This window comes from Arachis ipaensis, chromosome B6 (assembly GCF_059453495.1).
Source record: "Arachis ipaensis isolate K30076 ecotype BB chromosome B6, ASM5945349v1, whole genome shotgun sequence".
NCBI lineage: Eukaryota > Viridiplantae > Streptophyta > Magnoliopsida > Fabales > Fabaceae > Arachis > Arachis ipaensis.
The window spans coordinates 142,419,808-142,435,609 of NC_142441.1; the positions used below are offsets into that span (position 1 = coordinate 142,419,808).

Sequence of the window (15,802 nt, forward strand, 5' to 3'; positions counted from 1 at the left end):
CTATCCGGAAGTAGCTAAATAAAAAAGATTACAAAAATCTAGAGCATCTAACAAAGAGGCACTGCGAGAAGGATAAAAATTACGACCCCTGACCTCATCTGATCACACAATCTCATTAAAATCTCCTAGCACAAGTCAAGGATCTAGCACTGTGGAGGAGATATCTCTAAGATGATGCCATAGCAAATTACAATTAGAATATTGGGGGCTCCTGTAAATGGCACTACAAACCCAAAATTTATCAGCTCTGTCAATACGAACAGTTAAACATTGTTCAAAAATCCAGAGAACCGAACAAACAAAGGAATGATCTGAAGATAAAAATCAGATACCACCCTTGTGACCTACAGCTTCCGAGATACCCACAGAAAAATAACTCAAATTGCTCAAAAAATCTTTCATAGAATTAAAGATAACATGTGTTTCAATAAGAATAAAAAATGACGGTTGAAATTTTCTAACCAATTCCTTACAATGAACCTGACATATCCTATTAGAAACTCTCCTCACGTTCCAACTAATGATATTTAAAGATGCACAATCCATAAAAATCATTTGAGGAAAAGTTGGAACATTACCACAAAAGAGTTACATGGTGGGGCTTCTGTCTCCAGGCTTTTGGGTATCACCCACCGCCACAGTGATGCTTGACCGCGCCTCATCCCCCTACTTCCTAAGCAACACTTCAATAGGGGATCCTTGCAAGGACCCTGGTCACTGTCGCTTGTGTGTGGAGGAAGAAGAAGAAGACTTATTCCCAAGCCCAAGTGAAGGAAGACTTGGTTTCGCTCCAGCAATGCTCCTAGTCTTAGTGTCATTTTATAATGGGTTCCTTGTGGAAGATTGGGACAGCTTGTCCTTTTCTTTCCTATTCACTTGGACCCACCCCTCATCATCTGCATGGCTCAAAGATTGCTTTGAATCACGTAATGTTTTCCCGGGTGGAATTCGGTCCTTCCATAACCGGCGCCTCCTTTCTGGAAACAGAACCAAATTTAAAAGTTAGAGCTTTTACTATTTTCGAATGAGGATTTGTTATCAACGGTAGTTCCGACTGCTTACTCATCGGAGACACACGCAGTCCCTCCACCACGTTATCGACATAAGCAAGTTCTGTGCACTTTCCTTTATCACAGTGTCTGTCTGTAGCAGCTACACTTCAAACATATTAGATACAGATTCTCATATTCCACATCATAAACTTTATCGTCCACTCCAATCTTTGTAATCACATGTTGATCCAAATTTATTTGAACACAAGCCCTCGCATACTTTTCCCTTTTCGTTGACTTAGTAGCTAAGTCCACACGGAATGGTATTCCAATGGCAGCCATTATAGTTATATGACGCATGGCTTCTTCATCATAATACCAGATATTAAGAATCCATACCAATGTCGATTCGAAGGAGTTCTCAGAGGGCCTGAAGGAGGTGCTCCATCATTTGACGGCGACATAGCTAAACCGCTTGGTTCTCCAAACATTCTTAAGCTTATAAGTAATGGCGGTATAGCTAAACCGCTTCCCAAACACCTTGATGATGATAGCATCATGATAAGGTTCAGCTAACACTGCACGAGCCTCTAGCATAAACCGGACCCAAGAAATGCCAGACTTTCCGCTCATTATCGTAACAGTTGCCATCTTATTACCCACCAAAAATTCCGTGACCCTAACGGTAGAACCAATAACTTTGTCTCTAAACAAGATCTTCGAAGATACCCCACCATTCAACCCTACACTCCCGTACCAACACCCTTATTCCCTCCACAACACCAACCCCCACTCTCCCCCTTATTCCTTCTTCCGGCATCGCCAGATATCTCACTGTGTATCCTATCCTCACGAGCCCCCCACTACCACTTCCTCTTCTCTCACCTCCCCTCTTCCATATGTATTTTAAATAATTAACCCTCTAGGTACTCTCTTATAAATGTGGTATTTGATTGTTTATGCGTGTGTTTCAGATTTGATTCTTTATTTTAACAATTCAACTAGGTATCCTTTAAAAATGGTACAACATTCAGCCTTTTCTTACAATAATTCAAAAAATAATAATAAAACAAACACATCTAAAAATTATAAATAGATTTAGTGTCTTAAAAATTAAATCCATATTTAAAATACAAATTAAATCAAACTAAAATTTAAATTTTAAATCTTAAATTTCTATTTCAAATTTAATATATTTAATATATTAATATATTATAATTTAAATACACATCTAAAATTTAAATTACTCAAAATTTAAAATTCAACTTTTAAAATTCTGTTTAAAATTTTAAATTATTTAATTATTTACTAAACACATTCAAAATAGAAGCAGAGAAGTCACAAAACCCACATCCAAAACTCAAAAACTCAGAACGGCAATTCAGCGGCACTCTGAAGACACAGAGAATTCATTCCCTGCCGCCGTTCGTCTGCACCACAGTCCTCTTTGGCCTTCATCGTCGACGCCCCACATCCAAAACCCAGAGACTCACAACAGCAACTCAGCGGCGCACGTTGACAACCTCGAGAAGTCATTCCCTGCCGCCATTCGTCCGCGCCACCCGTTCCTCTATCATGGCGATCATCCACAACGCTGCATTCCTCTCCTTCCAAGCTCATCTTCCTCACCGCCGTTTGTCCACGCCGACGACTTAGCTGAGGTTTGGATTATTCTGACACCACTAATTTTTGTATTATTCTGTATAAAATTCTGATTTTTTTATTTTTTTTTTGAAAATTAAAATCCGAATAAAATGGCTTGAGAAGATTTACATATATATTGTAATGTGAATTTATTTTTGCATGTGCAATTTCTGAATTTTAGAAGTGTTTACATCTTTGAACCGAGCTTTTCGTGTTGGTTAGCTTGCAGTAATCGCTATTTGTGGGTAAGTTCATACTTGCTGCTTTAGATTACATCAATGTAGCTATTACTGGGCAATTTGGGTCAGAAATTAGCGTAGGCTTGAAATTCATATCGTAGGCTTGAACGATTATTATACTTGAGCACTAATATTCTTATTTGTGTGTTAAAGTGTTACAGCATTACATGAAAGCTTTCTTTTTTTCCCCAATAGTAAATAATTTTCTTAATTTTGAGTTTTTTACTTTTTAGAATGGATTAACTCTGACGGGTGCAAGAAAATTATGATTAAGTTATATTTGTAGTGTGTTAATGGTTGAAAGGTGTGATTTTTGTTACATGGCTTTCATAGTCAATTAGCTTGCTGAGTGGGATGCATGAGCTGGTTACACTGCAATTAAAAGAAATATATCTATTTGTTGGGGTGAGAATAACGATAAGAACTTCTACAAGTAATTAGCATAGATTATTATGATTCAGGATGTGTTTATGTTGTTACCTCAATTCTACAAGTGTTTTCGATAAAAACTTTATGTTTAACCTTATGATATGAACAAAGTGCAGTGTAGAATCATAATGCCAGTTAAAAAACGTACTTCATCTGGTACAAAGAAAGGAAAATCAGCAGCTAGTAAGGCTTCCGATGGCAAACTTGATGAATCTAATGTTAACAATGTCAAAAAGAAAGTTGGAAGGCCGAAGAAACCCGAGGGTCCTAAAAAGGTAGTTTGTTTCTCACTTTAGGAGTTTTCAAGGTTTGCAAGTGAGGTACACAATTTAACATATACTAACTAGTGGCTCAATTTTTTAGAAAACACTTGATACCCGTTGCTCTCCAACTGCCATTGCGCATATGATGGAGCATTTAAAAGATAAATATCCGATCAAATCCCAAGAATTGAGAAAATGGGTTTTGGATGCCTGAGGCACATCCCTAAGTGGTCGATGAACCAAGATTTGATTGTCGCCCTGGCACGGTCATATAACAAGGAGCGAATGCATTTGGAAGTTAAGACCGGAGACATACCGGTGAATGCACGAGTGATAAGTCATGCATTGGGACTCCCTGCAAATGGTAATACGTAAAATATATATTTAATGTAAAGTGCATATATGTTCTCTTTTTACGGTGCCTAGTAAGACTATTGCTAGTAAGTGTTTTTTGGATGTAGTAAAACTTCTCTCAACCCTGTGGTTTTCGTGTTACAGGTGATAGCTTCCCGAAATTAGATACGAAGAAGCATTGTCACCTCATAGAGACCTTTGAAGGCAGAACCCAAAAAGAGGTTAAGACCCATGTTATTAGATGCTCGGTTACAATAGAAGTAAAAAAGGAGGAGTTCCGACGCTACTTCATAATGTTTGTCATGAAGGCCTTTCTGTTTGCTTCAAGTAACAAGTATATTATCACTTCATTCATCCTGGGCATGATAGATGTGCGTAATCCAATGAGTTTTTTTGGGGTAGACACATCTATGACTGTGTTAAAGAGGGCTTAAGGAAATATAAGGAAGATGGCATAAGGACTATTGATGGATGCATGTTTGCTCTTTTGGTAAGTTGAGCCATATCACTTGTTATACCTAGATTCGCTTGAATGGTAGTGCTAATTTGCTAATGTGTTTTTGTGGCAGATACTTTACTTGCATACGAACAAACACGGGGACCTTAGGGAATATTCTGGTGGCGTTGAACCATGGACTAAGGAATGGACTGTTGCTGAGCTTAGAGAAGTAGTAAAGGAAGAACAAGTTCGGGAATTGGTATAGATACATATGTACAAGTATTTAATTTTTTTACTGTGAACCTACACTTGAGAATTAATTAATAGTGTTAATAGGGTCTAATTCAGAAGATTGATGAGTTATGAAAATCCGAGAGGGAAAAGGGCAACGTCGATGAACCACAAAAGAGAACACATGATAAGCGACAGGGTGCACAAGTTAGACCTCGAACTAAGGAGCGAACAAGAAAAAGACCGAAAAAAATTGTTGCCGAGTCAGATGAGGAAAAATCTCTCACCGAGACTGACGTTAGCGATAAAAAATTATGTCATAGAGAGAACCCAAGCTCAACATCCTCAGATAAAATTAATGTTCCCTTGTCTCGAGATCGAGTGTTGAATGCCACCAAAATCCGGCAGGAAAGGCAAGTTTAAATGACATTTTACTTTAGAATTAATTTTATATTCCTTCCTTTTGTGGCTAGATTTGTATGAGTGTAATTATTCATTATGTTATATAATAATTGAATGAATTGGTGTGTATAGTCTTGATCTCCAAGAAGTTTTCGATGCTAGCATTGAAAAGTAAGTGCATTTACTAATGAATATGCACACTAGTATTGGAATGAATATGTCTTATTTGTACCATTTTGGATGTGTTTCAGCAATTAAATGTGTAACATTGTGTAATTTTAGATGTGTTTAAGGAAGTCCTATTATAATGAGTTAAATGACTTAGTGTGTGTAGACATGAGCTCCAAGAAGAAGTTGTTGCTGATTGTGGAGCACCTAGTCCCGTGAGCAACAAAAAACACCATGCTGTCATCGCTAGTATTGAAAAGTAAGCACGTTTACTAATTATCGCTGTTATAGTTTACCTATGCGATATGTATAATAGTATTGAAATGAGTAAATGTTATTTGTATCAATTTGGATGTGTTTCAACAATTATTTATATGCCATTTTGTAAATTTAGATGTGTTTAAGTAACTCCGTTTCTGTTATATTATATTGACATAAAGTACATAGTGTGTGTAGTCATGAGCTCCAAGAAGAAGTTGTTGCTGATTGTGAAGCACCTAGCCCTGTGAGCAACGAAGAGCACCATGTTGTCAATGAATCGAGTGTAAAGTAAGTACATGTACCAATTATTATTGTTTCAATCTAGGGATATAATATATACACTAGTATTTAAGCGGTTGTAATGTGCATTTCTTTGGATTGGCTGTCCATCTTTTATTTAGGGAGTGCAGGACATCAAAGTGTTTAGATATGGTTGTGTATTCCGGACTCCACGAAAGCGTGAATGATATGGAAAGCAGCGAGGTTGATCATGGAATACCCCAAGATGATGCTGAAGAGTGCAATAGGCTTTTCTCGAAACCAACATCTGTCAATAACACTCCACCAACGCCTGCTCCAGTTATAATTCCACCAGATTTTGATGAAGATGCAAAAGAGAAGGTGTACAGATGGGTAATAGATGACAGAAATCCGTTGGATGAAGTTATCGTGTGGTACTGGACACATTATACGTTGGACCTAACACGAAGAGATCTGAAAACATTAAGAAGGAGGGAATGGGTCGACGGTCGGGTAAAAAATCTAATAAATAATAGCTATGTATATAGAATTTTAACCTACTTTTATTATCTCTTTTTATTTTGCCCTTTATGCTTTTATGCATGTGCAGGTCATAGAGTGCATGTGTGCACTCTTTAATGAGCTCCCAGCCAAGAGGTTTCAAGAAGAATTCTACTGCATTAATCCAATGATATTGGTATGATGAACACATATCAATGTTACTTTTTACTTGTTTTTACACCGATACACCTAGTAATAAACTAATACGGACTAAATGTGTACAGATTCGTGTTATGACACCTATGAATGTTGAAAAATTTAAGGACAAACACAACTCAGAGTATGTGGGGTTAGCAGAATGTTGGGGGAACGAGATCCGTCTGTTCAACAAGGTAGAGGCGGCCAAGAGACATACGGTATATGTTCAAAAATATTACATCCAACAAGTATAAAGTTTTTTTGTGCATCCCTTTGTATCTTTGTAAGAGTATCGAAAAATAAAATCTGAGTATGATGCAATTCTTTGTACCCATCTGCCTGGATAATCACTGGTGGTTGTATGCTTTTCATCCAAAAAGTGCGACATTCTTTGCTCTTGACTCCCTATTTAGACCCTCTCTTACCGATCATAGGGTGAAAGTGGATGAATACGCGGTAAGTATAAACACGGTCGATACAAATTTCAATCATGTCCAATTAAAATCAATAACCAATTGTATCTGACTAATTTCGGTATGTCCTCTTATATACAGGCCAAGCTTATTGACGAGTTGGCCCAACTCACTTTTTCATGGTACAAAGTCCAGGACGAGGGCATAGGAAAGCCCCTTTATGTGGATGTTCCGATTCAACCAAATAAGTATGGTTCAATGTGATGTCTTATTTTATTGGGTATCAACACCAAATTAACTTGATGCATATTTGCTTTTCTCTTGATTGATAGTTATGACTGCGGAATTTTTGTCATTAAATTCATGGACTCATGGGATCCAGAAACTCTTGACATGGATGATTATGTTGTGCCAGTTTGGACAACGGTAGGCCATAGATCCATTTAGAACAATGTTTCTAATATTTTTTATGATATTATTGTTTGGTGACATTGAACATTAATGCATGCAAGAAGACATGGCTATAATGAGGAGGAAGTACCTACTAGACATCATGCTTGATCCGTGGAATGGTTATCTGAATACCGTGGAGGCTGTTGCCCATGTCCCTTTACGGCGTGCGCCTCAAAGGAATAAAAGAAAAGAGTTGAGAGATCCTTGGACTGCGCCAAACACTGCTGAGCTAACAAGAAGAACAGAAGAGGCAGCATGCAGGAGGGCCAATAGGAGAAAGAGGAAAACATAGCACTGTGCAAATAAAATTAGCGTTTAAAATTGACATATTTTGCTCATTAATCTAGGATATCATCTCTTTATTTTTCATGTTGTTAAGAGACTCAATTAGCCTTAGTTATTTTCCTGTGTTTATCTTTTATGTTAATTGTTCATGCGTTGTGGATACAGCAATTAAAATATATGCAAATTAATAACTAGGTGTCCGTTTTACTTAAACATTTTTGGATCAGTAAGGCGAAAAAAAATATCTTGTGCTATTTGATAGAATTTTGGATGTGTTCTATAAATATTTTCAGTTCGATTGTACTATTTTGTATGTGTAATAAACTTACGAGATAAACTAATTTCAACCATTATCTTAAACTACCAACCAATAACATCAATAAAAAAAATTAAGATGAATAAATACTAATGCTCAAACAAGTAATAAAATTATTTTGGATGTGTTTTAAAAATATTGTGTATATAATATCATATTATTAGATGTGTTATAATTGAAAAATAAGAACACGATTTTTATAACTATACCAGCTACATCTTCTCTCTTAAACTCTAGATTATTTTTTGCTTCTTTACTCAAAATACTTTATTTTGTAACCGTTCAAATAAGTAACGAAAAAACCCAACTAATAATTTATATAATAAATATTAGATGCATTTTATCGAATCAAAAATTAAAAGATTAATTGTATTCTGTACGTTTATATTTAAAAACTATAATTTAACGATTTTGAAAACATTTATATTTAAAACTAGTAATTTTACGATTTTGGATGTGTTTTAAAAGATTTTGTATATAATATCATACTATTAAATGTGTTATAATTAAAAAATAAAAACACAATTTTTATGACCATACTAGCTACATCTTCTCTCTTAAACTCTAGATTTTTTTTCGCTTCTTTACTCAAAATACTCTAAAAGACTTGTCACGTAATTTTTTTTGTTCCACAATTTATTAGTCATTTAATTGAGGAAGTAAGTATTTTTGCAGTTCCATTCAGATATAATTAGTTATCAAAATGGATATATTATGCTCTTTAATCGAGGATGTCATTTTTTATGTTGTTAGGAGACTCAATTAAGCTTAATTATTTTGCTATGTTTATCTTTTATATAATTGTTCATTCACTGTGCATACACTTGGTTATGCCATGTAAAATTTTTTTTCAACCGTTAACTAGATTGACTTGTAACACATCCAAAATTATATTCCTTCTTTTAAATTGGTTCCTGAACACATCTAAAACTCATTCATTTGAACCGATGAACCTAGCCTTTGCAACTGCTAAGTAATATAACATAAGTATGGTCCTCCATATTAATTAAACAAATTACCACTCCAAAAATGAGAAACATACCCTACCCTTTTACGACACATCAAAAATGATATTTTTGTTCTAAAAAAAAAGAATTAGATCACATCAAAAATTCATAAATAGAAATGAAATTGTCAAAAATTAAAAAAAAAAAAAGACCAGGATGCACCCTAATATGTAAGTGGGATTTGAAATATGTAGATGCTGGAGCTGCTATTGAGCATGTGTTATCCTTTAGTCAATATTCCTATAAGAATGTGTCTACAAACAAATACAACAAACTAATGTCAACAAAAAATGGATGAATAAAACTTAATATATAAATAAAAAGTCATCTGATGCAAAAATCTTACATGAATAGAAGGGTTCTGGAACGAATTCAACAATGTTGTAAAACCCACCGAGCTTAAGGAATCCATTTGCGTATTTTTGGCATGATGAAAATGTTCAGGGATACAAGAAAAGGTGTTGTTGGTGAAATAGTCTTCTTCAATAGGAGCAAAATCCTGTATCCATACATGAACGATATTTAAATTACAAAATACAAAACTTATAACATACTTTCTAGCAATAAACACTAAAATAAACCTTAGGGTGTTTGCTAGCAGTAATGTGTCTCTCGGTGGCCTTGTTTAAATGTTTGTCTCCTTCAACAGCTACAACTTCTTGTACATATGAGAATATCTTAAATTCAACAGGCTCAACACATGAAAAATATAACCAGAGCAAGATAATTGTCTAAACCATGGCCGTCATAACTAACCTTTGTATGTTTACTACTAGCTCGACGTTTCTTAGTACCATTCTTAATTTTCCGGTCCAAATCTGCCTCGAGTCTCTTGAAGCTTGGACGCCCCCTAGGTACCACATGAGGAGGGCTCCGCAAAGCATTTAATCCATCAGGATACTCACTTGTGCGTATGCTTTCTGAATGTTTTGCCCGATGTTCGCTAAGTGCCACTTTAGCACTCGCAAAAGCGGAACGCAATATATCAGCCTCCTCCTTGTCATGCACAAAGTCTTGGGCCACATTGTAGAAGTCAACACACAGTCCCCTAAATATATTCATGCTTTCATCAGAGCGCCGTGAGTCGTGACTACTTCTAATATGGGTGTACTTACGATAAACATTCTTGCTCCACCGAGATAGTATATACGACGAGTTCACCTTGTCAACCCTACAATGGGATAAAACCGATAGGACGTGGCAATAGAGGATACCATATGACTAAAACCTGAAGTAGTTGCACCTAACCTGGTGCGAAATAGGACAAAATACAACTTCATACTCGCTGTAAACAGACATCCCCTTAATAATCTTCTGTTAAGTCACTTCATAGAAGTATTGGTTGTCCTTCACTATCCTTGAAGATAGGTTGCAGTCGCACTTTTTGATAAATTCGGCTTGAACATCGCGAAATATGCAGTTGGTGTACTCATGTTGGAACTGCTTCTCAATAGGAGAGTTCGATACACATGGGATCAGGCCCCTATTGTCTGCTGCATCGCATTCCAACTCCTGTTGTTCCTTATTGCAAGACAATTGTCATGTTGGAGCACAAATTGAATTAAACTGCTCCTACACATTAGGTACTTATCAAAGAAAGCATGCATACTCTCACTCCGTTGTGTACTCCTCATGCCAGCCCAAAATTTGTGCTCTAGAAAAACAGGGACCCATATATTGCGAATATGATAGATATCTGCATTTTGAAAGACATATATGCTTTTAAAATAGTCACCTATGTTGTGTCACTAAACATGCATGAAAGGATATCTAGCTTAAGTTCATTTCTTTTACAAAATCTGGTCAACACTTAAAACGACAAATAAACAGACCAATCAAGTTTTGGATGTGTATTCATATCATTAAGCCAGTTGTTGTCATGGAGGGTGTACTCTTCAATGAAGTCATACCATGAACTTTCAAATGATTCTCGCGAAGGGAGACTCCCAAATAATCCCATGCATTGTAGCTTTAATTTTCTCATATAGGCTCAACTTTCCAAGTTTATGGGGTATCTTCCTCGTGATGTGCCAAATGCACAATCTATGCCTAGTGTTTGGCATGACATTTCGAATGGCTGTTGCCATGGCCCCGCATTGATCAGTTAAGATTTCATCTGGTGTTTTTCCCATACATTTTATAAATATTTGCATGAGTCATTCAAAGGACTCAGTCTCTTCATTCCCCAATAAAGCACACCCGAAAAGACATGACCGTCCGTGCTGATTAACACCCACAAATGCTGCAACTGGCAACTCGTACCTATAAAAAATCAACACGTGGGGCAATCAGTGAGCTTGTAAATTAATGAATCCTTAAAAAAATAAGCCAAGAAAAAGAGGTTACTTATTGAGCTTGTATGTGGTGCCAAATGACACCACGTCACCAAAATACTCGTAAGCAGCTCTTGATCGAGCATCCGCCCAAAATGCATGCTTGAGACTATTGTCACCATAGACACAAATGTCGTAAAAGAAATTCGGGTTCTACTCTTTCATCCTGGTAAAATAGTCCAGCATCTCTTGCGCATCAGTATCATCTCCATTGATTCGGAGTTTACCAGATATATAATTTCTAACATCATTCTCAAGAAATTTCATATTAGAACGACCACCATCTTCTTCAACAAGCGCCTGAAAAGTCTTCGAAGGTCGTATACCAGCCTGGTCGTTACGCTCAATGACATCCTTAATGTGCATGGAGAGTTCCCTGTTTTTCTTAAACATCCATGACAAACCGGGATCACACCGATGCGTGAGAGCTAATTCTACCTTCGACAGTCTCCATTTTCCAAGCTCAGTGTCAAGTTTCACATATATGCGAGCTTTACAATGTATAGATGAGACTTTGTTTGACCTTTGGGTCGCCGGATTCTTTTTTGTTCGGTATCCATCTCTATTGTACTGTATGGATTGGTTAATGTGTGTCCTTCCATTCTTGTCGAAGTTAGTGTTTCTTATATGAGGCTCGAATCCCACTTTATTGGCATAGTTGTAGTAAAATTGGCGTGCTTCTTCAAGGGTTCCAAATAACATCCCCACTTTTGGAATCTCCTCATCAGAAATGGTGGGATGAATTATGACCTAAAGAAACAAAACATACTAACAAGGATTGTGGCACAAAAATAACAAAATAATACGTGCATACATATATATTTATAGTGCCGTTGCTCGGATATTTGGATGTATTCACATGAATATATATATATATATATATATATATATATATATATATATATATATATATATATATATAACCTATAATTAGCATGCAAGTAAAAAAGTCGGCCATAAATATCAGAAGAATAAATTAAGACAATATCAAAAATTCCAAATGAAAAAATGTTAACAAACCTCAGTCGTGCACTCAGTTTCTATAGCAGAATTGCTTGAACTATCACAACTATTTATATCGTCCATATCAATATGGGTATCAAATGAGTGAATTTCTTCTGACGACGGCTACGTGTTCAAGTCTATCACAAATGTCATGTTGATGTCTAAGATTATAAATAAAATAATGGTCATTATAATATAAGAAAAAGAAAAAATTGTAATTAAACATTTTTGGATCAGTAAGACCAAAAAAAATTATCTTGTGCTATTTGATAGAGCTTTGGATGTGTTCTAAAAATATTTTTAGTTTGATTGTACTATTTTGTATGTGTAATAAACTTACGACATAAACTAATTTCAACCATTATCTAAAATACTAACCAATAACATCAATAAAAAAAATTAAGATGAATAAATACTAATGCTCAAACAAGTAATAAAAATTCCAACTAATACTATGATAATATATGTTAGATATTTTTTATAAATAATAAAAAAACTTAAATTAATTGTTGATTGTAAAAATTTTGAAACCGTTAATGTTCAAATAAGTAACAAAAAAATCCAACTAATAATTTACATAATAAATATTAGATGCATTTTATCGAATCAAAAATCAAAAGATTAATTGTATTCTGTACGTTTATATTTGAAAACTAGAATTTAACGATTTTGAAAACGTTTATATTTAAAAACTAGGATCAAATAATTTTTTTTTTTTTACCAAAGATAGGAGACTCGAACTCGCAACTTCTTAATTGAGTATGGGGAGACTATGCCATTTGAGTTATAACTCATTGGCTAGAATCAAATGATTTTGGATGTGTTTTAAAAATATTTTGTATATAATATCATACTATTAGATGTGTTATAATTGAAAAATAAAAACACAATTTTTATGACCATACCAACTACATCTTCTCTCTTAAACTCTAGATTTTTTTTTGCTTCTTTACTCAAAATAATTTATTTGTAACAATTCTATTGATAAAATCAAATAAAATCAAACTTGTTCCAATTAAATAAGAATGGAGTTTGTATGTTTATTTTTAATTATAATTAAAAATGATAAACATGATATTTCATAACATTAATTAAGCACATGTGTAAAAGGTGGTGTTACCTTTTATCAATGAAGAGAGGGTGCTTCAGCTGGAAGCTGGTGATACCTTTCACCGATGAAAACTGAGAGGAGGCTTCAGCTGGAAGATTACTGTTTCGTTTGAAATTCACTAATGCAGTAGTGTTACGTAAAAAAAGGAATAACCCGCTGTATTTGTTATGTAAAGTTACGTAGCCCATCTCAAAGTCCCGATAACTAGGGGTGGCAACGGGGCGGGTAGGGGCGGATTTTTGCTCTACCCGACCCCGCCCCGCTTGACAAAAAACCCGCATGAAACCCGTCCCGGCCTACCCGCGGGTAGTAAAATGTTAAACCCTAACCCGTCTCTGCGAGTACTCGCCCCGCCCCTATAATTATTAAATCCAACAAATAAAATAAAATTTTAAAAATTATATAACCACGATTTACATACATAACATAAATTAAAGTAAAAATTTATATATGATATAATATTATTGATTATTTTACTAATTATTTTATATATGTTACATATATTATATATTATATATACCGGGACGGATAGGGGCGGGTTTAACCTAAATCCGACCCCGCCCCGCCCCGCTCAAGAACCCGTCCCGGTGCGGGGCGGGGTGGGTACCCGCGGATTCGGGTAGTGTTGCCACCCCTACCGATAAGTACTTATGAAGTGTACAAGTAGTTAGAGAAATTTTCGATTTTAATATTTAAATTAAATTAATTTATAGATATGTATTTAAAAAGTAGGAGAGTGTCTTAATAAAAAAATAATTAAATATTATTAAAGGCTGATTAAAGATTGATTAGTGTTGTACAAGTAACCTTTTTCTTATTTTAATATACTTTCGGATTCGATTCTTAAGAACATGGTACATGTAACACGCTTGGAAGCCAATTTCCTATCTATCAAAAGATGAATTTCCACGTGAAAAATACACATAAATTCATAGTTAGGGAATAATCGTTGGTTGTTCCTATGAATTTACATCCAGTGGATAAAAAAAATGTCGACAAAAATTCTTTTACATTTTCGCATATTACAAGTGAGTAAAGTAGCAATCCTACACAGTACACACCACTGTGGTCTGTGTAAAGACCAATCCATTAGCAACGTCTGTTTTTTTCGGCTTGATCTTGGCAAGATGTGTTTAATATCCTTCTCCCACTAATGTATATTGGTCCTAGCCCATTGCCTTGTTTCTGTAAGAAGCCCATTACCTTGTTGTAAACCCCAAAGATCGTCTCATTATCACCCCCTTTTAACATCATCAAGAATCTCTTTCGAAAAACATATCTTCAAGAATCAGATTAGCTTTTTAGTTTTGTGTTTTTCTTAGGCCCGTTTAATTACCAAAAAGAAAAGCTCGTCTCAATTGTTTAGAGATTTCGAGAAATCTTAAATATACGGGAAAATTTTTGTGTTGGGAAGAAAAAAAAGATTTTTTTAAATAAATATAATAATTACTGCAAATGTAAAAAAATTCATATTTTTACCTTACATTACACATTTTATTTACAATAGGAATGAAAAAGGATATTCTCCAGTATAAAATTTTCCCACTATACGATGAACGCATTCTTTCGGCAGAAGAAGAAATTAAAATAAATATATAACATAAATAAAAATTCCACAATGGAGAACAACACAACTGGGATCCGTGGCGCAATGGTAGCGCGTCTGACTCCAGATCAGAAGGTTGCGTGTTCGATTCACGTCGGGTTCAAAACCCTTGGTCCCTCATATTTGTTTTTTTCCATTTTCTCTTGAGAGATATAAAAGCCAGCAACCTTCGATCTTGTTCAATCTTTAAAGCCATTTATTTTATCCTCTGCCAGCAACCTTCCATTTTTGTTCAGTCCTTAAAACTATTTATTTGTGATTCAATCAACGCATTTGTTAGTTGTTTACAGCCAAGTCTTACCACAACAACCACAGCGATAGACTCACCCTTATCAATGCTATATTTCCTTATCATTCAATCATGGGGGGGACTAGTACTCACTACTCACTAGTGTGTCCCAATTTAAACTCTCTAGATTCCCAAAATTCAACTCCTATACCTTCCTTTCCTCCCTTCACTTCCAAATTGCTATTAAGGTTAACATTTATTTTTGGTCTCAATAGTTGATTGTAGCAATTAGGTTTTGATGGAAAAAAAAAAAAAAACTTCCATAAGTAACAAATTTAAAAAGTCTTGGAAACCAAAATGACTTTCCATTTGTCTTTGGACTAAAAGTAACATTAACTATTCATTGTTAGTATGCGTAAGTATCATCCATACAAGTTTAATGTACTTCAAATATATAATATTTACCATCAAATACACGTGAACTCTACTTAAGGTAAGTAAACAATTAATACGATATTGCATAATATTATATACAATTATGCTATATAATCATATTAAAATACAAAATATATATTAAAAATGTATAAAATAACACATACATTTATATAACGGTTGATTTGATGACTAATTTTTACTATATACATAGTATTTTGTAATCCCATAACACAATTCTTTTGTGTTAA

General features: G+C 34.9%; 2 protein-coding genes and 1 non-coding gene across 3 annotated transcripts; 1 reads left to right on the top strand and 2 right to left on the bottom strand.

The window, feature by feature from the left end:
* Positions 1-9,062: 9,062 nt before the first annotated feature.
* On the bottom strand, positions 9,063-9,897 carry LOC110264322 (uncharacterized). Its single transcript, XM_088491117.1, has 4 exons — positions 9,588-9,897; positions 9,417-9,490; positions 9,182-9,334; positions 9,063-9,089 (listed from the first exon to the last, which is right to left on the bottom strand). The coding sequence occupies exons 1-4, from the start codon at positions 9,895-9,897 to the stop codon at positions 9,063-9,065; spliced, it is 564 nt and encodes a 187-aa protein (XP_088347243.1).
* Positions 9,898-10,310: 413 nt separating this feature from the next.
* Positions 10,311-12,254, bottom strand: LOC110265208 (protein FAR1-RELATED SEQUENCE 5-like). Its single transcript, XM_088491118.1, has 5 exons — positions 12,189-12,254; positions 11,326-11,918; positions 11,182-11,277; positions 11,045-11,097; positions 10,311-10,531 (listed from the first exon to the last, which is right to left on the bottom strand). The coding sequence occupies exons 1-5, from the start codon at positions 12,252-12,254 to the stop codon at positions 10,311-10,313; spliced, it is 1,029 nt and encodes a 342-aa protein (XP_088347244.1).
* Positions 12,255-14,921: 2,667 nt separating this feature from the next.
* On the top strand, positions 14,922-14,993 carry TRNAW-CCA (transfer RNA tryptophan (anticodon CCA)). Its single transcript has one exon. It is a non-coding gene; the product is annotated as a tRNA-Trp (tRNA).
* Positions 14,994-15,802: the final 809 nt, after the last annotated feature.